The sequence below is a fragment of the Anser brachyrhynchus genome (genome assembly GCF_964034855.1).
Source record: "Anser brachyrhynchus genome assembly, chromosome: 2".
NCBI lineage: Eukaryota > Metazoa > Chordata > Aves > Anseriformes > Anatidae > Anser > Anser brachyrhynchus.
Genome location: NC_137695.1, coordinates 71,470,353 through 71,494,559, shown reverse-complemented (window position 1 = coordinate 71,494,559; position 24,207 = coordinate 71,470,353). Strand labels below are relative to the sequence as shown.

Sequence of the window (24,207 nt, the reverse complement as noted above, 5' to 3'; positions counted from 1 at the left end):
TGCCTGTGAGCAGCCCATGCCGGATCAGTCCAACAAGGACTGCATCCCGTGGGAGGGACCCCACAGCACAGGGGACGAGAGTGACCGAGAAGGAGCGGCAAAGAAGAAGCGCTATAGACTGACTGGAACCCCCATTCCCCCGTTCCACTGCGCTGCTCGGGAGGAGGAGGTGGAGGAGGGTGAATGGGGGGAAGGTGCTTTTGGTTTCTTTCCTTTGTTTCTCACTTCTCTAGCTTGTTAGTAATAGGCAATAAATCTTACTATCTCCCTACTCTGAGTCTGTTTTGCCCGTCACAATAATTACTGTGCGATCTCCTCATCCTTATCTCAACCCTTGAGCCCTTTGTGTCATATTTTTCTCCCTCTTTCCCTTTGAGGAGGGGGAGTGAGAGAGCAGTTATGGTGGAGCTTGGCTGCCCACCCAAGTAAAACCACCACACAACTCCATGTCCTTCTTGTGCTGGGGGCCCCAGATATGGATGCTGCACTCCAAGTGAGACCTCATGAGGGCAAAGCAGAGGGGGACAATCCACTCCCTCCACCTGCTGGCCACCCCTCTGGTGATGCAGCCGGCTTCCTGGGCTGCAAGTGTGCACTGATGGCTCGTGTCAAGCTTTTTGTCCACCAGAACCCCGAAGTCCCTCTCTGCAGGGCTGCTCTCAACGTGTAATTCTCCCAGTTCATCCTCATGTCTGGGATTGCCCTGACCCAGGTGCAGCACCTTGCACTTGGATGTGCTGAACCTCATTAGGTTCACTTAGGCCCACTTTTCTAGCTTGTCCAGGTTCCTTTGGATGGCATCCCTTTGTTCTCTTGTATCGACTGCAACACTCAGCTTGGTGTCATCTGCAAACTTGCTGAGGGTGCACTCAATCCCATCATCTATGTCATTGATGAAGATATTGAATCGTATTGAAATTAGACACAATCCAGTGATCTCATGACAAAGAAAACAAACCACAAATACCCTTTATTAAACAATCCGCATGAAGTAACAGACCCCCTGTTCTGTCTGCTTATAAATAACACACTAAAAATTACAGGATTTGGAAGATTACCATTATTCTCCAAACTTTATCCTCTCATCCACCTCTATCACCTCTACAGCTGATCCAAAAATCTTTGTTTCTTAAATCTCAGTGAACAGTGACAACCATCCCCCACTGGACCTCCCATCACCATATGGCTCAATGACCTTCCCTCACTTATAGCAAAGCGTTGCATGTTTAGCTTAACAAATCTGCAACATCACTTTTGACAATAATGATGGATATTTGAAATTACAATGTAATACTAAGCAGCATAGAAAATTCTAATATATGCAAAGCTCATTAGTCATATCTAAGACCTAAAAAAATTAATCAATTTGGAATGCATAATAAAATCACTGTCCTACTTTTTGCCTACAGAGTACTGAATATTATTTTTAGACATTTGGATTGCGAATATAGTGCCTTTGAACAATACATAAAATGTTTTAGGAAGTTCAGACACAAACTACTGTGATTATATTATCAGAGGTTCAAAAAAAAAAAATCAAATGCAGACTGTTTTATACACCATGAATGCTACCTAAGGCACAGCAAGTCAAGAACTGGATTTTATCTTTCTGTATTTTCTTCTGTTTAATTAGTTACAGGCTATGGAAGTCTCCACAAGTCTCACAGATGATAACACTAGCAGAAAAGAAAGGAGGGCTGAAAACCCTAACCTCTGCCAGTAGCAGAATACTAATCCAGAAGTGCAATGGGTACAAACTCTGGGTGATATTTCATACCCACAAGAAATCATATGTAGCTTCTTACACGATAATAGAGCAGAAGGAACCACAGTTGAACAGAAGCAAGATTTGTAGGGAAGAGAAAATTCTGGTTGGTAAAGCTGAGCAACTAGCTCACTCGCAGACCATGTCAAATACACAGATTTGAGTTTTCGAGGCAGGCACAGCCAATTTTCATCCACATAAATTAGCTAGCATCTCCGTGCTTTCTGCACTGTGTGGCTCTCCACTGCTTGTACCTCCCAGCTGCTACTGCCGAAAACAGGCACTGAAAAAGCCAGACCCCCCTGCAGGCTGGTTATGCGACAGCTATGCTCAGAGCTATTGGCCTTTGCAGCAAAAGGGCGTAATGATGGTCAGCTAAAACATACCTGAGACCTTTCCTGAGACCTTTCAGCAAAAAAAAAAATCCACCTTCTCAGGGCCTATATATATATATCAAATATAAGATCACATACATCTTTCTGGAGTCCAGAGGTAACATATGAATCAAACTAATACTAAATCTAAGTGAAACTATACAACGCTCTTGGAAAGCTACTGCACACCAAAGAATAAGAAGGCTACACCCATTTTCCTGTTATTTTTCCTACGATTACTCTAAAACACAAGGTAAGATTGCAGATCTGCCAGTTATGAAGATGAGGGTTGCTGTGGCTCCCAGCCAAAATGTTTCTTCTGGACTAAGTATGGCCTCCACCTCCAAAACTGTGGTGCATAGGCTCACACTCTCAAAACTGTTGATGCCAGCATACAGCAATACTTTGATCTGACCAGACAATAAAAAATATAATCTAGTATCAGACAGAAAAATGAGATGAAATTTAAGACTTGAGATATGCCAGTTCAGTGAACAGAAATCATTCAGTAAGCTTGCTGGCATATCTTCTGTGCACTGAGGCAGTTCAATCTTACCACCATAACTGAAAGAGAGACCAGAGATGTCCAAGAACAAGAGGAACACATACATGTTATTGTCTTTTAATCTAGTCAAGCCCAACTACATAAAGTCCAGATGTTAAAATTTAAAGGTGAAGATAAAGCCTACGGAAAGGCCAGTAATTTTTTTAAGAGTTTTCCACTCAACTTGTTAATATTCTCTCTTAGAGGCTTATACTATTGCAGTGGGTTTATGTGGCAAGGTTTTGGTAGCAGGGGGCCATAGGGGTGGCTTCTGTGAGAAGGATCTAGAAGCTGCCCCATGATTCGTAAGGGACCCACTGCTGACCAGAGCTGAGCCAGTAAGTGATGTTGTTTTGCGCCTCTGTGAGAGCATATTTAAGACAGGGAAAAAAATGCTGGGCCACACAGCAGCTGGGAGAGTGAGGAACAGCCTTGCAGGCGCCAAGGTCAGTGAAGAAGGAGGGGGTGCTCCAGGCACCGGAGCAGAAGTCCCCTGCGGCCTGTGGTGAGGACCATGGTGAAGCAGGCTGTCCCCCTGCAGCCCATGGAGTACCACGGTGGAGCAGGGTTCCATGCTGCAGCCCGTGGAGGAGACCACGGTGGAGCAGGTGGACTTGCACCGACGGAGGTTGCAGCCCGTGGAGGACCCCCGCTGGAGCAGATTCCGGGCTGGACCTGTAGCCCGTGGAGAGGAGCCCATGCAAGAGCTGGTGACCTGGCAGGAGCTGCTGCCCGTGGGGGATCCAGGCTGGAGCAGTTTGCTCCTGAGGGATGGACCCTGTGGTACGGACCCATTTCTGGAGCAGTTCTTGAAGAGCTGCTGCCTGTGAGCAGCCCATGCCGGATCAGTCCAACAAGTACTGCATCCCGTGGGAGGGGCCCCACAGCACAGGGGACGAGAGTGACCGAGAAGGAGCGGCAAAGAAGAAGCGCTATAGACTGACTGGAACCCCCATTCCCCCGTTCCACTGCGCTGCTCGGGAGGAGGAGGTGGAGGAGGGTGAATGGGGGGAAGGTGCTTTTGGTTTCTTTCCTTTGTTTCTCACTTCTCTAGCTTGTTAGTAATAGGCAATAAATCTTACTATCTCCCTACTCTGAGTCTGTTTTGCCTGTCACAATAATTACTGTGCGATCTCCTCATCCTTATCTCAACCCTTGAGCCCTTTTGTCATATTTTTCTCCCTCTTTCCCTTTGAGGAGGGGGAGTGAGAGAGCGGCTGTGGTGATGCTCGGCCGCCCACCCGAGTAAAACCACCACAACTATGAACTAGGAAAAAAAAATCAACTTGTTCTATTGAATAAGTTCAGACTAGTATATCCATGTATCACTAAACATTCTGCATTTCAAGCCAATAATGTGTTAAAAAAAAAAAAGCCAGATAGCACTTACTAGCTAATTAAAAGTCACAAGAAAATACAGACTCAGTCATATGAGCGATGGTAGCACTTTTTTGTCCTTTATTTACAAATAAGAAGCAGCCATACAGCAAATAAAGACTCCTTTCAGTCCCATAGGCACACGGCTGTAAGGAGAAGTTCCTCCCAGATAACAATTACTCTAAAAGTGGAATTAACCTCGGGCTTAAAACTCAGTAACTCATATGAGTACTGGCTAAGGCTACCACATGAGATATTAAGAGAGGAAAAGATATATGATGAGTGGTCTATTTATCATAATAATGTTTTCAGTATAACATCTTACAACTAGGGCAGATTACCTTTCCTCTGACACACGACATGACCTTCCATTTCTTAGGGTAGCAGAAAGGTTTCCAATCTCAGAACAAAATTATCCACAGAAGCTGCTGAAGCACTGGGTCCCTAGTTAATGGCAGCAATAACTCGCACTGATAGAGAATTTCTCCTTCAAGGATTCCAACAAATTGTTGGTAAAAACAACAATCAAGCCTCAAAATCCACATAGGTTAGTAAGTACAGCTGCTAGTTCACAGAATGAGGAATTACAATATATAACGCTTATATGCCTAAAAGTGCAAAAATACTATCAAAAATACTACACTAAAAATTTAGTAAGAAATACACTCAGTAGCTCTGGAAATCAGGAAACCTATTTCAAGGTCTATTTCTGTGCTACACAAAATACATTTCTTCTTCCTGTTTTGTAAACAAAACACTTAAACATTTATTCCCATATTGTAAATTAAGTCAGAGAAAAAGCATTACTAGTGAGACATCTAATTTTCTTTGGGTAGTGCTAAAATTATTTAAATCAATCAATAAACATTCATCCCTTCAAAACACCAGTCTACACACTAAGATGATTCTTCTGAAAAACTGTCCGCTGATTTATTGGACTAGAAAAATGCTGTGATATTTTAAATGAGTCGGAGATGTTTCCTGCAACTTCATAACAGGTTAGTATCAAGGCACTTCCATCAGACATCCAAAACATAGTACAAGCTGCAGTACATCCTTATAGCTTGAATTCTCTTTTGAGAAAGAGCTCTCATTTGAGCTCTACTGACTTAAAAACATTTTCCTAAAAAGGAAGCATTCTGATGTTGTTTAAATAAATAAAAGCATTGACTACAAAGAGGATGGCACACGCTGATGTATGAAGAGATTGTTTCTCAGAGAATTCCATCGGTGATTCAACCCAAAACTTATGAAGTTTGATGGTTTGTACCCAGCCCCTTCCACACTGAGATCTGCTGTTCTTAACTGTAATTAACAGCACAAATAAACGATGGCTTCTGAATCCTCTGCCACATTTCTCATGCTGCTCTTCCAACACGGTTTGCCGAAAAGTGTTATAGCTGCACATTCACTGAACATGTAACCCTCGTCAGTGGCTATCCACAAGACAACTGATGAACTGATCGCATCCTCCTCCTCTCTTGCTCGCTCACAGGACAGAGCTCTAACCACCCTTTCTCTAACAATGTAATCTAAACCAAAGTGAATGCATCAATTTTTTGAAGATGCTCTCCAGTATTTAACAACCAAAACTATATATAACACTTGTTAAGTATCTGCCAGTTATGTTGATAGTCTGCATAATTTATCCAATATAAAGGGTGATAGAACTGTTAAGCAAAATTAAAATGGGTAAGCATTAAACAGAAAATTAACCAGCCAAGGCAAATGTCTTTTTTATATTATTATTATTTAATTTAATAAAGGTTGCATAAGATTTTATTTTTATTATTTTTTTTAAGGGAGATACATCAGTTACAACGCCAAAAACCAGGCAGGGTCCTGAGGAGAAATCCCTACCCTATGCACTACATCATGGGGTTATTCTCCCTCTAGCTTGTAGGCTCATCAGGACGTATTTTTCATTTCCCTTTTTCAGGTCTTTCCAGCAGAGTTTGTTTACCACTATTTGTATTTCCTAGTATTCACCCTTTCCTTGTTCTCCAGTCCCCACAGAAGTTGTCTGTTAGTTTCAATCAGCATCTCTTTTGAGACTTTAGTCAGAAGATCTCAACCTACAGTCTGGCTTTTTTCCATAGACCAAAACAAAAATGTAAGCTGCTACCCTCCCTTCCCGCCACCCCCCTTTACCCACATTGTCAACTTAAAACAGAAACGAATGCTTCTTCTATTCCCACAGAAGAGACTAGCGTAACATGTAATTTATTTGTTCGACACATTGAAAACAGAGAAAATTGCTAAGTGAGGTACCTAGAGCTCTGATTTCTATACAGCGCCGAAAGCAAGCACATACTGACAGAGTATTAGTGTTCTTACTTAAAAATATTTTAATAGATTTAACTTAAATTAGTGGTCAGTTTAGGTGATAGTCAGTTTAAATAACCAGTTTACCACCAGACTGCCACTTACGAATGGCTTGAGTTCCACATCATTATATTTAAATAATCAAAAGTATTATTTAAGTAATTTTTTAAAAAAAAGAACCCAACCAACAAAAACTTGAAAATTGGCAAAGATATTTCAACTCCTCCTTGCTAGAGTTCTTAAAGCTACAGAATTCATGTTACTGCATAGACAGCTGACCTTCACCATGCCCCCAGAGTTCATATCCAGTAAATTTATAACAGCAGGTGAGGTTATTGAGCTAACAGGAGAGGTACTATTAGCCACTCAGCAAACCCATTCCCATGTAAGATATTTGCACTACACTGGTTTGGAGGAAAAAAACAAGATCTGAGTGCAGAAGATAGACTAGACACCACAGACCTAGAGAATAGGGAGTATGTAATCAAAGCAGATTTGCTGAAAGCAGTCAGAACCTTTAGTATATAGACAAGTCACATCTAAAACAAACAAACAAAAAAAAACAAAAAAGGAAAAGTGGACACATTCTAGAGACACATCTTCTGAAAACATTTTTGGCAAATTAACGGCTTCTTTCTGCACTGAAAAAAAAAGAAACCTAAATTAGAAAGATAGAGGCCTTGTAAAAGGAAAGTTCTCTGGGAAAGGCCTTCCATTTTCATAATCTGTATGAGTTTAAGATGGTTTATTAAAGCTCTCCCTCAACATGATTGAGGGCACCCAGCTCTGAAATTGACTAAAAGCCTGTCAATGTTCAAAAGAAATCTTACAATGTGATTACGAAGAGGAAGATTGGAAAAACAGCATTGCATCAATGTGTCAATAAACAAGGATATGTTTCCATAACATGTTTACAAATGAGCATCTATGATGTTTACCTTTTTTTTTTTTTTGAGTAAGGACCAAATCTTGTGTACTGTTAATTATATATTTAAATGCAGTGCCGAATTATGGTTTACAGACAAGCAACACCCAGGCTCTTAAGAGACCTGTGTCCACATTTCTTCTCAGGCAAATGATGAACAGATACTTACACCTGCCTGTGACTGCGACTAAGCATTGTGAGATTCTGGATGCTTCCTGGAGAAACAACTAGTATCAGTGAAGAAATACTACCAAGCAACAACACCACGTGTCCTGCAAGCAAATACTAATTAGAAGGAATCACATGCTGTGCATGAGAAAGACGGTGACAACTCTATGACAACCTCAAAAGACACAGTGAATTATTCTCACAGGAATTCAAGGCCCAAATAAACTCACAGATTGAAGCTGAATTGTATAGGCTTCAATACCCTAATGAATTAGTGATTATTGGCAATATATATCTTGTAAGTGATTACAGCTTCAGGGAAAACTTTTTTTTTTTTTTAATTTAAAAAAAGAGGTACTTTTCTCTGGCAGCTGAAATGAGATAATCTTACTGTTATATGAGCAAACAATCCAGAAACAGGTATTGAATGGATCTAAACCACGACATGCCAGACAAGCAGACTCAGAAGGGGTGTCAAGACTTGGCAATGAAGTCTGTGGAGACTCCGACTGTTGTCATATTCAGAATCTGGCCAGACATTTTGAAACTCCAGATGATTTGATGTTCAGCTGCATTTATTTAAATACTGGTTTGGTGAAGTAGATACAAAAACATAGTTAGTTCTGCCAAATTATAAATCAACATTTTCTCAATTTAAGTTAAACATCTGTTCATCTAAATGCTACTGAGTTCAAGAAAGAAGAACACTGCAATTTGATGGAAATTAACTTATTATAAGACTTAACACAACCATCTTGGTTCTTGGTTCCATCATTGTCTTCCACAATGGCTTTATTTATTGCTTTAAATAGGAATTTTTGAAGAATAGTTACTGATATGGAACAGAAGTGATTTCCTGACCTCTTGATATTAATACCCACATAAATGTATGTACACACACACAGAGAAGCTTTATTTACTTTGTGCGTAGGTGCTAGAAGAATTAAGTGTGATTTAATCAATTACTACTAGTTAAAGAAAAGTTAGAAAAATATATCTAAGCAACAGCTTTTTTCCAAGACTTTGTAACGAACATGATGTTAAAGAAAGTCAAGTCATAAGTACTAAAAGTCTCTGGCTAAATACCTGGTCAGCACATTCATAGCACAAGACCTACATATTTTCCAGAGGAATACTTAAGAGATTTTATTTAACACACATTTTGTTACAGAATACGGCATCTGAACACAACTGAATGCTTTCACTGTTATCATATTGAATGCTCAGATGTAAGTTGCGTCCTGAGAAAACCATTAGAATTTCATACAAAGAAGAGGTAAAGTGGAACAGAATAAAAAGGAGAAAAATACTTAAGGGAAAAAAAAGCAGTTTTCCCAATGCCATAACTAGCCAGAAGAATATTGTCAGAATGATTTGTGACATCATGTTTCTTCAGAAAGGACTATAACATCAAGAAGAGTCCCAAAAAATACTCCTCACTAAGGATGTCCTCATGGAGAGGTCTGCATAGAACAGTCACAAAGTGATTGGCCCAAATATTCAAACATATTAAAAAAATAAAAAAAAAATGTTTTCTTTTCATGCCTGTCTTTCTGGGAAAAACAAACAACCGTGTAAAATCTAGAGGTTGCGCTTTTGTGGTTAGTAAAACCAGAAACCATGGGAAGAGCTTTATCAAAGATGTAGTTCAGACAGTATCCTTGTTATGAGTTGCTATGGCAGTGGTTCTGATCACCTGCAGTTTCCTTTTTTGCAAAATCACTTTGATTTTTTTTTTTTTTTAAATCCAGAACTCTGATCTTCTAAAGAATACTTGAAATAATAGCTTGTGCCTTGTGTGTCTTGAATATATCTGAATGTTACAAGGCCAGTGACTTTTCATTGTGGGCAGCATAAGGAAGGATAGTCAGGGGCTCAATGTTAAAGCCTCATCCAAGAGCAAGAATAGGAGGATGTGAGCTAAGACAGTACTTCAGCACTTAAGAGCTATTACTACATTGCAAAGTGATTTCATTTACCAGAACTCATATGCACACATCTATTGGCATGAATCATTGCCAGAGGCAGTAATTTTTCCATTACTCTCATTAGTTCTCAAACAAATTCTACTGGTAATTAAATCTTACATAAAAAGAAAAATGTCTCTGTTCTACTGTGCTATATAAAGAATGTAAATAATGTCTTGGATAACAACCACATCAGATTTACTCAATTTGGGTGCCTTTACTAAAATAACAAAGTCCATTAATTTTTTGAGGAAGACTCCACTCATTTGTTTTCCAACTATAAAACTTCAAATTTTTAAGAGCTCTGGATGCCATCTATGTGCTCCAAACTCTTTCTTGCGTGTTATTAGTATTTAAAACTCTCTTCTGGGGGAAAAAAGTTACAATAAGATCACATCAGAATTGATCTGTAGCTATTCTTTATCGTTTTGAAGAACGTAACTGTACATGGCCAAAGTGAATGTGTTTGGAAAATGACAATTATCATACTCCTTTTAAATCCAGGAAAGCAACTCAATGAATGCAACCAACAATTCTGATGGAATGATTTACTACTAGGGAAGTTACTATCAAAAATCAAAACATTTTGCAAAATTGTTTCCATTTGGTTTAAAATTCCATTTCAGAGAAGAATGGTATCTAATGGTTATGTTTTGACATTTTTGGAACAGAATGTTTTAGTTGTTTTTCCAAAATATTTTATATATAGAATACTGAAGTTAAACGGAAATACTTAGTACTGTCAGACCCAAAGTCTGACAAATTGAAATCACGTTTGCTTTTATGCCTCTAGATTTTCTTCCAAAGTGCTTACATTTCCATGTTTTACTACAATTCAGAGTGTAATCTTCTTAGTCTTTCCCACAACTCCAATCCTAAAAGCACCACCTTGCAATACTGACACGTCTAGTCAAAGATATATTGATTCTGACAGAACAAGGCAGTATATATAAAAGACCCTCAAATAACATTACTGCAAAAGATCTGCACGGTATGTGACACTGAAATAATGTCCAAAATTTAACTACCCAGAGAAAGAGGTAATATTAATAGGGCCAACCACAAATACATGTCAATGCTCTACAAAACCAATTTGTTCCTGTTTGTCCGTGATTTTGGGTCACAAAGCTGCCAAGCCAAAACAAGCATAGGGAACAGCATGTGCCAGAAATGCCCCTGCATCCTGGGCTCACATATAGCACAGCTGCTTGCAGCCCTGACTTTTTTTTTCCCAAAAATACTTTTTCAGGAATAGCCACATACTCATCACATGGGAAACTAACTGAAAAAATCCTAAAGTTTATTATCACTTGGAACACAGCCAGCAATTACATTTTCTTTGCACAGCCAAGGAAAAAAAACAGATACTGTAAGGCTGCATGTCAGTCATCTTACTCTTACAAAGAAGTCAGACAGCTCTTCTGGACAGAACTGACAGTTTTAATTTCTCTGGGTTTCTTATCTCAGTTACAGACTACCACTTAGCACAGAATACAGTACTTTCTACAGCATGGCATGTCTCTGTTTTGTTATTATCGTTTTGGATTTTTTTTAATTTAAAAAACAAACATCAGCACCATTTAGTCTTTTTTTCCCCTCCCCAATACACAGTAATGTGATACCCAGAGCTGACAATCTGCTGGCAGATCTCATCAATCACAAACATCATTAGGAGAACCAGCAAGAAAAATGCGTATCCAGCTTGGATAACTGTCACATGGAAAATGTTAACACAGTTGCTAAATTAGCTGAGAAAGAAAAGTGTGAAAGAACCAATGACCAGATTCCACATCCCAGAAGCAAAGCAAGATTTTCATTAAAGTGCCTGAATAAGATATGTTGGGAGACGAGGAAGAGAAAGAATACCAATTTGAAAAAGCTTTTTTTTTTTTTTTTTTTTAAATAAATTATTTGGTATGAATTATATTGTCAAACAACTGCTGAGACAGAAGCCAAACCAAAGCAGAGAGTTCTGGCAAGAAGACCTTCCCCCGGTCACCCTCTTTCCAAAGGTCCCATGTACTCAACTAAATTGCATCATGTAAGAAACTATCTAGATCCTATAAGGAAGAAGGAAATCAAGGAACAACTGTGATGTACTGATCGTATATTTATGCTCCATCAAAAAGTCCATTTTATTCTAATTGACACAAGGTATTAAGAGGCTGAATGCAGCGCCTGTGCCCAGCTGGCAACAGGGGTAGAAGAAAAGGTTGCATTAATTCTCTAGCAACTTGTAGCAGCTCTTAAACACCTCTTAACACTACAGGCATCAACAAAACAAGTTTGTAAGAAAACAAAAAACAACAACAACAAAAAACACCTGGAGGATAGATAAAAAAACAAGGCAGAAAGATGAAATGGGATTTAATAAGACACAAAACAGCTTTTCAAGACGCTTCTTAAAAATTAAAGACCTGGAATTCCATCTGGGAGATGAGAAGATGAACATGATTAGAATTGTTCTGAGTATCTTGTGTTAAATTTATGGTCAAGCAGTTCCCTATAGCAAAGTTTCACATCTTTCTCCACTGCCTAATATCTAAGAATCGTATCACACAGAGTATAGAAAAATTAAAACAGTAGTATATTGACATAATATTTATTATGTCGCAGTTCCTTACCTTAGCCCAACAAGTTGATCAGCACACTCAGTATCTGAGTAAGACTTTAACTTGGCTAGCAGTTAAAAAGAAGACTCAAAACAGAAAAGACTGACATTAGTGGAACAGCAACAGAAACGAGAAATGGTGCATGAGTAAACCAGACCCTTGTCCAATGACCGACCTCTTTTTTTTTTTTTTTTTTAAAATCAGAAGTCCTGATCAATCTTTATGTAACAGCAGCTGGCACCCAAGACTGTACCTTCTTTCACTTTCCTGTTTGCAAAAAACAGATTCGTTATTGCATACACAGGAATGTTTGTCAGCTGAAATATTTTTCTAAATATACATCAGCATATATATATATATATTTTTAACCTTAGGTCAGTAAGTTACCACCTCTACACATACAGAGTATCTGGACATCCATGCCAAATTTAATGACAGTGAACATGAATAAGAGACTTTTTTCCTACCCACCTCGACTCACTGTCACTAATAAAAAGAGTAAGCACTTTGTTTATGGTAAATTGAGATATTAAGCCTACTGTAAAAACACAGGAATCAAACATTTTTTGGAAGAACAGCTTTAATGCCAAAAGACTAAAACCACCTTAAGAACAATGATCTGCCCTACATAGTAGAAGCCCTGGATTTTCACTTCCTGAACTTTAATTCAAAATAAGAAAAAAGCCACATTTATCACAAGCAACTTCTGAGATTTTTAAAATTAAGATTTTTTACATTGATAAAATCCATTGTAAAAAAACAACAAAAAAATAGTTTACTTTTAAAAACAAAGCTATTCAATATTACTTCTGAAGTTATGGCCTTGTATTAAAAGCTCAGCTTACAATAGTCTATTTTTAAAGGAGGTGAAGTAGCACTTCGGTGTCAGATACGCTGTCAGAAATTTTAAAGTTAAACCACTGCAAACTTGAAGAGCAACCAGTCAAGTATCACTTGATGGAAAGCAAGTTTGTTGAAGTGCTAAGCACTTTCTGAAAAAGATTAAATCAAAATCCCATCACCAGCTATGTCATTGAAAGCAGGAAAAGCAACCGACACTGAAAAAAAAAAAAGCATAAAACTTATTTTGCTTATTGGTGTTCTTAGGGTGGCAGAGACTTGAAAAAAAAAAAAAATCAGATTTACTAGTTGCAAAACCTTGAAGGACACGGCTCAGACGGAATCGGGTGCATTCAATTCACTTGTTTCCAATGCAAATGCTGTTTTGACCTATTTCTTTCCCTGGTTCTTCTATATTCTGGGTAGTTTTATTAATCAGGTAATATTGCACATTCTAACAGAAAAACCAAATTCTATTAAAATGTGATTTATACGGACAAGAAAGAGACTAGAAAAGATATAATATCCACCAGTTAACAGAACACAAGGGATAACAAATAAATATATGATAAACCATACAACACCTTAAACAAACAAAAATTATTTGCAAAAAGTTTCTGCAGAGGGATTTGAAGCTTGTGACACTGCTCATAATTACAAGAAATTAAAAAGTGAGAAAGGAGACCAGCAGGAAGCGTGTAACATGATGTTTCTTAGAAGTTTGTAGTCAGTATCGATCTTCATAGGCCAAGGAAGACTGAGGACCATAAAATCACAGTAGCCTTCATTAGCTGGAATCTCTGGAGCTTGTTTAACCCAAACTCCTACTTGAAGTAGGTCTACCCCCAGCAAGGCCAGGTCAGCCATGGTGCAGTTTTATTAAACCTGTCACAAAAACTTTAAAATATGGAAATGTCAAAATCTCTCTGGGTGACCTGCTCCAGTCCTGCACTACCCTGCCACTCAATTCCAATGAGTTTTGACCACTGTCAGCCACATTATACAAACGAAAAACTTTAAAGTTCAGATTATCCTCATTGGCTATCAAATGTTTTATCAGTTTTTACAGGTTCATAAATCCTTTTGTTTTCCATACCAAAAAGAGATACAACATAAAGCTGCTATATAAATTGCAAATGAAATACTATTTAGAAATTACCACCTTAATAGAATTTAATTGAGATTGTAATCTGACATGTTATAAACCATCAGGGGATCTACTTTTTGTCAAACATGCAGAAGAAAACAGTACACTCATTAAGAAACACCTTTTTTGACTCAAATCTTAACATCTTCCACCTTCATGTATTGATTTTCCACCAGTACAAATCACACTTCCTTCTTCAGACCATCTGCATGGGTAATGGGGCAGAATGGCAGACAAGAAATTACTTATTGTCTACTAAATTCTCCCCTGCTGTTCAAACCTGGCCAGCACACCTGGGCTGCGGAACACTCCATAATGTTTAGTGCTGGACTCCAGAGACGATCCTGAGTGCTATTATTCTAAAGACGGTCAGTGGTGACCACAGTTACTTTAAGATCTTAATGCTATTTTTCACATTTACAACACTAGAAGTTCTGTTGGGGTGGCAGAAGAAAATTTGGTATTAGAAGATAACACGTAGAATAGAAAATTTACACAACAAAAATATTCAATTTTACATCACAATCTACATGCACACTTCAGAGAAAGAGTATAGGAAGCAAATAACGAGCCAATAACCAGCAGATCATCCTCCAGATGTACACTTACAAATACGCACTGTTTGCAACCATGCTCTGGAATTCTCCAGCTGAAGTCATGAATCAATAGGATTCATCTTCAGTACGTTCTACCTTGGTAGAAGTTGGTTTTTACAAAGTCACTAAGTTTACTCCAGGGTATGGCAATATCACGTTACAGCAGCCCCAAGGACACAGCAGAACTGCTTATCAGAAGAGAAGCTCACAGGCCATCTGTTTTAGCTATGGGCGTAGCGTAAAAACCAAGGCAGAAGGGTTGTTGTGGTCCCAGCAGACCCCTAGGTATAACAGCTGCCAATTGGTTCCCACTAGAAATTGCTGTTGAGTTTAGTGCTCACAAATATGTATACACACCAAGATTTTATGCATTTGCCAATTTTATAGTATCTAAGGACAAGGCCATACAAACCTGAGCAAGGTCTTTTCTTAAGAGAAGGGAAAGCTTACACTGTGATATAGTGCCAAAAGATAGCAGATATCCAAGGTAAATGCATACCTTATGATTTCAGTGCTGAAAAATTTGTTGTTAGTATAAAAACACTCACCGGTATGTTTGTTGTTCTGTGATAGGCGGCCTGGTCTTTGAGCTGTAAGCCAAAATTCCCACACAGCTGAGTCCCCCCCCCAAGTGCATATCTCATTTCTGGCGAACCTTGGTGGGGATGTGGACTTTGGGTATAGCTTACACAGAAGAGATGACAACAGCTTCTTACATCCCTTGTTTTCCATAAGAAAGAAGCAGGATAGAAGCAGCCCACATGTGGTGTGAGGCTGGTACCACCAGTTGCTGCTGGCCTGCTTCCTCCCAGCACCGTGGGCCCAGCTTTCTCACTGACGCCCCCCCAGCACAAACCCATTGCTGGAAACTCTGCAGCCCAGACAAGAAACTATGCACAACTGCTCACCAACCACACCTCTCACAGCATCAAGCTGTCCCCAGTACATGTGATCCTCTTGCTACTGTCCAGAATAACAGGAAGCTGGGATGCTTGAGACAGCAGGGGGAAGTTCTGATAGCCGAGGAACTAAAGGAGGGGAATGTGATGCACACATGTACAGTTGCAAGAAGTCAGCAATAAAGGCTTATGAGCTCCACTTGAGGTCTGGCCCTGCAGCCTTTCCTCTCAGGGCACTTTCTTGCACTTGAAGTTTGGGGAATAGTTATTCGTTGAAGAGTACAGAGCCTGCCATTATGCAAGTTAGTGTTAGGTCGGAGGTTGGACTCGATGATCTTGAGGTCTCTTCCAACCTAGAGAAATCTGTGAATCTGTGAAGTTCAACAGCTTCTGCTTCCAGCTCCACTATTCTTGCCAGGCTGGAGGTGATTCACAACAAAGGTAGCTCACGTGTCTCTGAGGTTCAATGGAGTGGCAAAGTGAATCGGCTGCTAGTAGGTAATGTAATCATGCCCGTAATGATGGGGAGCAGCCCCTATGAATGATGTGGGTACCCAAATATGACCAGGCACCCAAATGTGACTAGGCCTATGCCTGTAGCACACAAGTCGATGTACCCTTTGCCAAATACTGCTGCTCATCGTTCACAGATAACCACAGAAAGCAGAAAGCTACTCCATACTGCAACCTGCATGGCTGGGCGAGCGCACCTTACAGCGTGTTCAACACCCTGAGCTCGAGCTCGGGCACAGCGTGCGGTAGCGGGCTTAGGTAGTGAACCCAACCCGGGCAAGGCTGCAGCTGGCCCAGGCCAGATCTGAGGCAAGATCCTGTGGGGCAGGAGCTCCTTCAGCCTACCATCTCCACCCGGCAGGGGAGGCTCAGGGGCCCGCAGCCCGGCGGACCAGCACCCCCTCGTCCGCTGCGCGCCCCCCAAGCTCAGGACGTGCGCGCAGCGCTGGGCTGCCCCTTCCTCCTCTCCCTCCTCCCCACCCCGCCGTTTCCACCCCCGAGCCCCCCGGGGTCGCAGGGAGAGGCACCTGTAGTTGTAGCCGCCGAAGCGCTGGCTCTCCCGCAGCAGGGCCCGGTACAGCCGCAGCACCTGGGCCCGGCTGGCCGCTGCCATGTTGCCGATACCAGCCGGCTCCTCCCGCCCGGGCCGCTTATCCCCGCCCGCAGCGCACGGGGCCGCGCCGGTTCCCGGAGCCGCCTCCCGCCTCCCGCGGCGGCCGGGCAGGGGAAGGGGCAGGGCGGCGGCGGAACGCGCGGCGGGGCGGTGAGTGGCGGCGTGGGCCTTGCGTCGGCCACAGCCGCTGGACCTTGGCCCGCTGGGGCCCGCGGCCTGGGCAGCCCGCGCCGGGCGGCGTTTGGCGGCGGGTGGATGGGTGTAGCTGGAGGGCTGCGCGGTCGTCCCCGGGGTGTTTGCGGGTCAGTTTTGTGGCCTTCCGGAAGGCGGGAGCGGTGGAGGGAGGGGAAGGTGCAGCGTGGAGGTGGGATCGCTGTGGGGCCTGGAAATAAACAGCAGCTAGCGTGTCGTCTTTGCGTTGGAATTTCTTTGTGACAGGCCAAGAGGCCACGGGCACAAACTGGAACTCGGGGTGTTTCACATGAACACCAGGAAACACTATTTTACTGCAAGAGGGACCCGGCTCTGGCACAGGCTGCCCAGAGAAGTTGTGGGGTCTCCCTCCCTGGAGATATTCAAAAGCCACATCCCTGGCAGCCTGCTCTGGGGGGCCCTGCTGGAGCAGGGGCTTGGACCAGAGGGCCATGCCCACCCCAGCCGTTCTGGGGTTCTGTGGTTGTGGATCATTCCTGCTTCAATATCCCATTTTAAGTTGAATTCTGTTAATGAAACCATTGCTAACGTTTGATCAGTACGGTTGTAGCTCAGATACTGTTTAAATTAACCTCCCTTAGAAGCTCTCACTGTTTAATAAGGATTTCCTGCCTCAGCGCTTTCATTTTCAAGATGAAGCCTCCACTTACTATTTCTCTTAATTTTTCCATAGCCGTGAGAAATGACCACACCGGTTTTATTGGCGAGTTTAACACACAGGCCCACTTGTGTTAAAACTGGCCTTGAAGAAGCAGTACCCGGGCAGCAGCACATATACACTGTGCCTCTGTATTGCATGGTCCACAGAATAACAGGTTAATTGAACAATTTAACAAGTAGGTTCTATGTGTTTATTTGGTAAATCTTAGACTTTATTTTCCACTGCTGTGAGGCTGGGGCTCTTGTTCTACTTAACCACTTCAGTTCTTGTTTATGCTTAAGGCATCCTGATACTGTTGTTGCTGGAAACTACATGCATAACATCCTTCTCTGCTGAATGTTTTGCCACTGCAGAAGAAATTTGACTTTGTAACTTAGAAGTATTTTGCCCCAGCTGTATTGATAATATCAGGAATATGATTTCTGTGATTACATGTTCTTACTTTCTTTGCAGTGTGTTTTGTACATAAACAGTGTTTATACATATTCTACATGTGTCTCTGGCAAAAGTGCTTAAATTGTTGCTGTGGATTGAACTCATATTTTATTATATACATGTTTAAGTATTATTGTTTGTGCTGGTTGTATATCAGATGCAATTGCATAGAAGTAAAGTAGTTCTTAAATAACGTGGATATCAGCAGAGCTTCTCAAATTCATCTTTGCGTGCATGCCTACGTGGTTGCTATATTTTAACAGCCCTTTTAGGCTGCTGGAAACTGAGATTATTCATACATACCAAATTTCTTGGATGTTCATTTTATCATAAAACAGATCTAGAAATTTTATAGGAAATGTTGCATTTTTATAGAAAAATGCAAGCCAGGGAGGCACTGTGATAAGCATCATGTTTTTGAGGCCTTCCTCAGAAGTCTCCTCTTGCCTCCCTTTTCTGTCTTAAACTTTATTTGACGTCAGGAGGTAAGAACAATTTTTAAGCCAAAACTTCTCTTTATGCAGTCAAACTAGTGCTGTTGACTGGAAAAATTATTTTCATGTGTGTTTTCCTATTGCTTTTTCTTGTAAGCTATAGATTATGTCCTCAGAAGTCCTGTCATTCTGCAGCAAGTGGGCGTTACCTCTGCTATGAATGAAGTCTGTAATTTTAATATGATGGGTTGCATGTTCCTGCTAGCCTTATGTTTAGGTGCATTACTGCAAGCCTGCAGAGAATTTCAAGCACACACTCAGCCCAAATGACCCCTGTTGTTTCCTGTGACATCATATTAGAGCTTATGTGTGGGGAAGCAGAAAAGATGGCTTCCTTAAACTGTCTCCTCCTTTCTAATGGGAATCCACACCTGAATTTAGTTTAGACATCAAGTCAGGACCAGTCAAGGTGTGGGAAGATGTTTTTCTTTCCTGCCCCCCCTCCCTTTTTTTTTTTAAAAAAAAAAAAACAACCTGTGGTTTAAAACTCAGCACTGTTTTATTTTTTCCTTTTATGGGGATGGGAGAAGAGATTTATTTTTTAATTGCAGGCATGCATATCATTGAAGGGGGTTGGTCAGTGTTCATTTGTACAGAAGTCTTTACTTCTGGCATTTGGTCTGAGGGAGGAAAATGGCCTGTGCTTTTCCTTTCTGCATCTCTTGTGATAAATAAGCAATTTGAGAATGATGAGTAGTATCAATATTTGGAATAGTTACTAACATTTTGAATTTGTAGCTGCTTAAAAGAAAAAGAAGGGGAATTTGGATGACATACCTGAAGAGACCATGGACTGGTGTGAAAGGAAACAGCTGTTATATTCACCAGTACATATTGGATGTTCTATCATACGTTGCCAAATTGCTCCTTGCGGTACACTATCTCAGCTTTATGACATGGCACTCAACACTTTAAGAGAACATGTGCTTTCCTGTTATGCTGCTGTTCGTGTTGATTATTTTTCTTTTGGGGTTGGAATGATAATTGATTGTTGTGATATTATCATCTCTTAATTATTATTTTCCAGTTTGTGAAAACTTGTTAACTTTTCCCTGCTGCTGTGGTGCTTTCTCTGTCCTTTCCTGCAGTTACTGTTGATGGACAGTGAGATCCTATCCGTCCTAGAGTAGATCCTTTAAAATAAGGGTGGTAAAGCAAGGGAAGTTTTGGATTTCACTCGCAAATGTAATGAATTACAACCATTCCCTATAGCGAGCAAGATTTCCACAGTATCAAAAGGAAGCCTTGAGTGTAACTATGCTTTTTTTTTTTTTTTAAAAAAAAAAAAAGGTTTATATGATTGTCTTGTAGGACGGGACATAAGAGGAGATTTTTAATCAGGAGGAGAAACTTCTGTGTTTCAGATTCATCCGTGCTCCTGAGTGCATCTTGGAAAACTCTACTTAAGAGTTCAGAGGGAAGAAAATGCAGGAGGAAACTCTTCTCTGTCATTTTTTATGTTACCCCATTTCTTTCTGAACTGAATTGCAAAATGTTTTGTAAAGTAAGACTGTAAGAATAGCAATAATAATTAAAAAAAAACAAACACATAACACACCAAAAATAAAAAAAACACACCCAAATCCAGCAGTTGGTTTTCTGGTGTAATACTTGCTCATGTCAAGGAATTCCTGTTTTATCATTGCTCCTAAAACTTTGCTAGTTCCTGATTCCTAGTGCTGCAGGTATGGGACTGGAGGGAACAGCAAATTTTGTTTCTGTTTTTTGACCTTAGTTTTAATTCTGTAATTTCCTGTGGCCATGTCCAACACCAGAGCATTTCATGGGCATTGTATTGCCTGGTAATTGTGTATCACGTTAAGCAGCTGGACTGTGCAGTTCAGCAATTGTCAGATAACATCTGGACCAATGATGTGCTGTGTTGACATATGCTGTTTATTTTGAAAGTTGTTGATGGCGAACACGTGTCTATGAAGTACTTTGAAATTCTTGAATAAAAAATGCTATAGCTGTCCAGAGTTAAAAAGATAATTTTGTTACAGGAATAGGCCAAAGAATAAGTAATAGGGGATTAATATTACTAATAATGTTCAAATAATGCAGTGTGTAATAGCTACATCAGATGCATGACACATCTGACCTTAATGCTGATGAAATCCAAGGTATTTTTCTGGACCAGGAGCCAAGGGGTGAAAGTATTTTCAGTGTGGTCATTTGCTATACTGAAATTTTACTGAGAAACTTAATCATGGGAAGAGGAAAGGACAGGATTTATTAAGTGTTGTCATCCATGACCTCATCAATTCACAACTGCTTTCTCTGCTATGCTTTCCAGTTTCATCTTGTCAAGTCTTAAATAACTTCATTTTCCATGGGAAAAATAATCTACTTTATATCATGTCTTGCTGTTAAGTAATGTTTTCTGCTGCTTAGCCTAAGCCACCCTCTTACCTAACTTCATCATGCTATTTCAGTTATGCCTCTTGGGGTCACTGTGTGTAATTCCTCTCCTTTCTTGTTATTTACACTATCATCGTATTCTCCACAGCTGTCATCCATCCAGGCTAACTTATGTAGTTATTTTGATTATTTTTCTTCTTTCTAAGTAGATACTGAAATTTTTAGCTCAGGAAGCAAACTTAGCTGGAAAACAAGGACTGATACTTTGTTTAAGAGTAACTGATAATCTCTCTGTAGCCATCCCCCCTGCATCTTTTTTGCTGATTTGTGATTTGCATTTGATAGACTGGTTATAGAGGGTACTGCCAGCCTTTTTATTAAGGACTATGATTGCATCTGAGACATCTTGCTAGAGCAAAGTTCGTCCTTCTCTTGAGTTTATTTGTGATTGTATGTGTGATTTGTATCATATATGTTTTTTTTATGCAAATATGTGTAAAAGCATTCACACAGTCATGTGGTGGTTGTAAAGGTGAAGGTCACGCTATTCATCCCCAATTTTCAGTGCTGCAGCGTTGGGGATTCATTCACATCAGGCACTGTTCTGCAGGTTTTTTTTGTTTACCCAGACCCACATTCCAGGTATGGGAATCCAAAGGCCACCTGTAGCTTGTGTGCATCCTGGTTCTTCCCCCTGTTCCCTGCATTGTGGGCATGGCCCATGATACAGGGGCTAGCTCCACCCAAGTCATGGGCTATTGCTTAAGTCCTCCCTGAATATCCACTTCGCTAAGTGTTTCTTCATGAATACTCATTTAGTGCCGATTTCCTGGAAGCAATTCCTAAAGCAAAGTATCAAAAGGGGATATCTCATTCCTGTCTGCTAGAGTGGAGCTGCTGTAGAAGTTATTCTCCAAGGTAAAATAAAAGCTGATAGTCTTGTATAATGTGTGGAAAACATGTAATTGGGGAAAGATGTGACCTCTGCAAAAGGTACATGTGGGACACTAATATTTTGCATTTTTACTGAAAGAAGGCTTAAGCAAAACAGTGGTTTACGATACGTGTGTAAAGCAGTAAGGATGAGGTGGGTTGTAAGCAATTTGCCTGTTTAATTTTCTGACTGTGGTGAGGAGAGGGGAAATGTGGCTTTCCATTTGTGATGTGTTTCCCTTTTACATGATGCCATGCATCTATGTGACGTTTTGTTCTGTTAGCTTGGACTTTTGGTCCAGAAAAAAAAAGTTTAAATATGAAAAAAAAAGCAAATCTGAAGAGAGTATTTCTGATGTGGAAAGAAACTATGGAGTAACATTTTCATTTAAATGAGGAAAATAAGAGACCTGTATTAGAGCACTGTAGTAATGGTGGTCTTTAAGGTAATACCTTAATTTGGCATGATCCTTGGCAATTTTGATCTTTTATTCTCTGTCAATACCAGTTTTTTGTCCCTGGAGCTCTGGCCAGCATTCATAATAGTGCATTAAGAACATGTTTATCAATATCTCATGCTTCTGATGCATTTATAAGATAAGATAAATTGTCAATATCTCCTACGTGCCTTCACACTTCTAGACAGAATTTTCTTCTAATTTTATTCCTGTTCCAGTTCTTTGTATCTGGGCTGATTGTGTCAAAATTTGCCTTTCAGCCTGTCCCTGAAGAGAATGAAATATTAACAGGCAAAGGAAGCAGGGCTGCAGAAATATTATCTCCAGTTGCTGGTAAGTGGTTACAAATACATTTAATGTTCTGAATCTGTCTTTGACACCAGCATTGTCAGCCTTTTTAGTTAATAACAAGTTTTCAGTCCCTGTCTGTTTAAAATAGTAACAGTAAAAAAATGTTCATCAGCAACTGTTAAAGACCTTGCTACATATCTAACTTTTATTTCATTAAAACGTATATCTAATGTATAGATTTCATGGGTTTCCTTACTTCCAATACCAAGACAAAGAAAATGATGAGATTCAAGATATAAAGATAGGCAATAATAATATTGTAAAGGACAAGTTATATATTTACATTGGAGTGTGTTCATTTCTTTGAGTATAGTTCCTTTGAAAGCTGTCTAACTATATATGCAGTAAGTTGCTGTTCAGTGTGAGAACAGCCAATACACTGTCCTGACTTTACAGACCATTTATAGTTGATCCAAGTTAGAATCCAGCACAGGATGAGGGGGGAGTGAGCTCAGTGAGCTTAGATGAGAAGTAATAGTTACAGCCTTACAAAATCTCACCATTAACTTTCCAATGTTATTTTCCTCTCCTGGACGTAAAATAGGTTAAAGGGAGAGTGTGTCTGTGTCTCTTCATAAAGTTTTGTGTCTTAGATCAAACTGGGGATGAGGATGGATTTAGGTGGGGTTACAGACGGATGAAATGTAGCTACGAGCTTTCCCATAGGGATAGGTTTAACATTTTGCAGAAAAGCAGCAATGGGGAAGGAGTAGTTTGAAGTACATTTCTGGCAAGTTTTATGGAGAGCTCATGTGTCTGGAGTCCTGCATTTAAATATCTGCTTGTTCTAGAAACTCTGGGATTAGCTTTTTTAAGTAGGTCTCATAACCTAGGATCAGTTTTGTTGTTTTTTTCTTGGTGCTATACATGCTTTGTTACCTTCCATCAATTTTTATGCAGGTGAGTTACGTGGTTAACTTTCACCTTTTTTGAAAATGATTCCTGGTGAAGTTTGTGTTATTAAAGTTGAAAAAGCAGATAAACAAGGCAGATTGTCAGGGTTCTTGCAGAGTTTTACTTGTGCTTCTTTAAAAAAAAAAAAAAGTGTATGATTTGAAAATTGGTTTGACATAACCTTTTTGTTTTCTCAGTTATTTTTGCCCAAAACATAACTTTTCTTCTTCTGCAACACTGATTCCAACTTTGATTTTATTATACTAATTGCTTTCAGGGTGAAAAACTATATAGTACATTATTCCAGCACTTCCCTTGGGAAGTTAATGTTCTAAAATGGACAGATACAGCATTGCACATACAAAATTATCAGCTATTGAAGAGGTAATTAAACGTCATCTCTCTATAAAGGTTTGTTGGACATTGAAAAGCTAGTTGTCTTTTATGTTGGCACATTAGCTTTGTCAAGTTTTATGGAAGAAAGTTGTTCCAAGTAGAGTGATGTTGAGTGATAAAGTAAATGATTGAGTGGGGATTTACATAGGTTATGGCATCTTATGTTTTATGTAACGTAATTGGTTAGCTTCTTTTTCTGTTTTTCATCCTCTTTCACTCTTTGCATGGACTGTTTCGTATTCCCCCAGCCCTCACCCTGCAATTTATTTTATTCTGATACTGCCATGCTTCATTGTTTTCTTATGATAGATTTTAATTTAGCGTTCATTCTACAAACAAATTCTGC

The 24,207-nt window shown here is 40.0% G+C and overlaps 2 protein-coding genes across 5 annotated transcripts in view; one reads left to right on the top strand and one right to left on the bottom strand.

Moving 5' to 3' along the window:
- LYRM4 (LYR motif containing 4) overlaps window positions 1-16,714 on the bottom strand; it is a 91,339-nt gene extending 74,625 nt beyond the window's left edge. Inside the window, exon 1 of the mRNA XM_080581835.1 lies at window positions 16,580-16,714. Coding sequence (XP_080437961.1) covers window positions 16,580-16,665 — 86 coding nt within the window. The 5' untranslated portion in view covers window positions 16,666-16,714. The remainder of the gene's footprint in view (window positions 1-16,579) is intronic.
- Window positions 16,715-16,756: 42 nt separating this feature from the next.
- FARS2 (phenylalanyl-tRNA synthetase 2, mitochondrial) overlaps window positions 16,757-24,207 on the top strand; it is a 264,849-nt gene continuing 257,398 nt past the window's right edge. Inside the window, exons 1-3 of one of the 4 annotated variants that reach the window (XM_080581818.1) lie at window positions 16,828-16,967; window positions 17,552-17,693; window positions 22,481-22,553. The gene's annotated coding sequence lies outside the window, so the exon portion shown is untranslated. The other 3 variants (XM_080581810.1, XM_080581816.1, XM_080581817.1) reach the window with 3 other exon arrangements.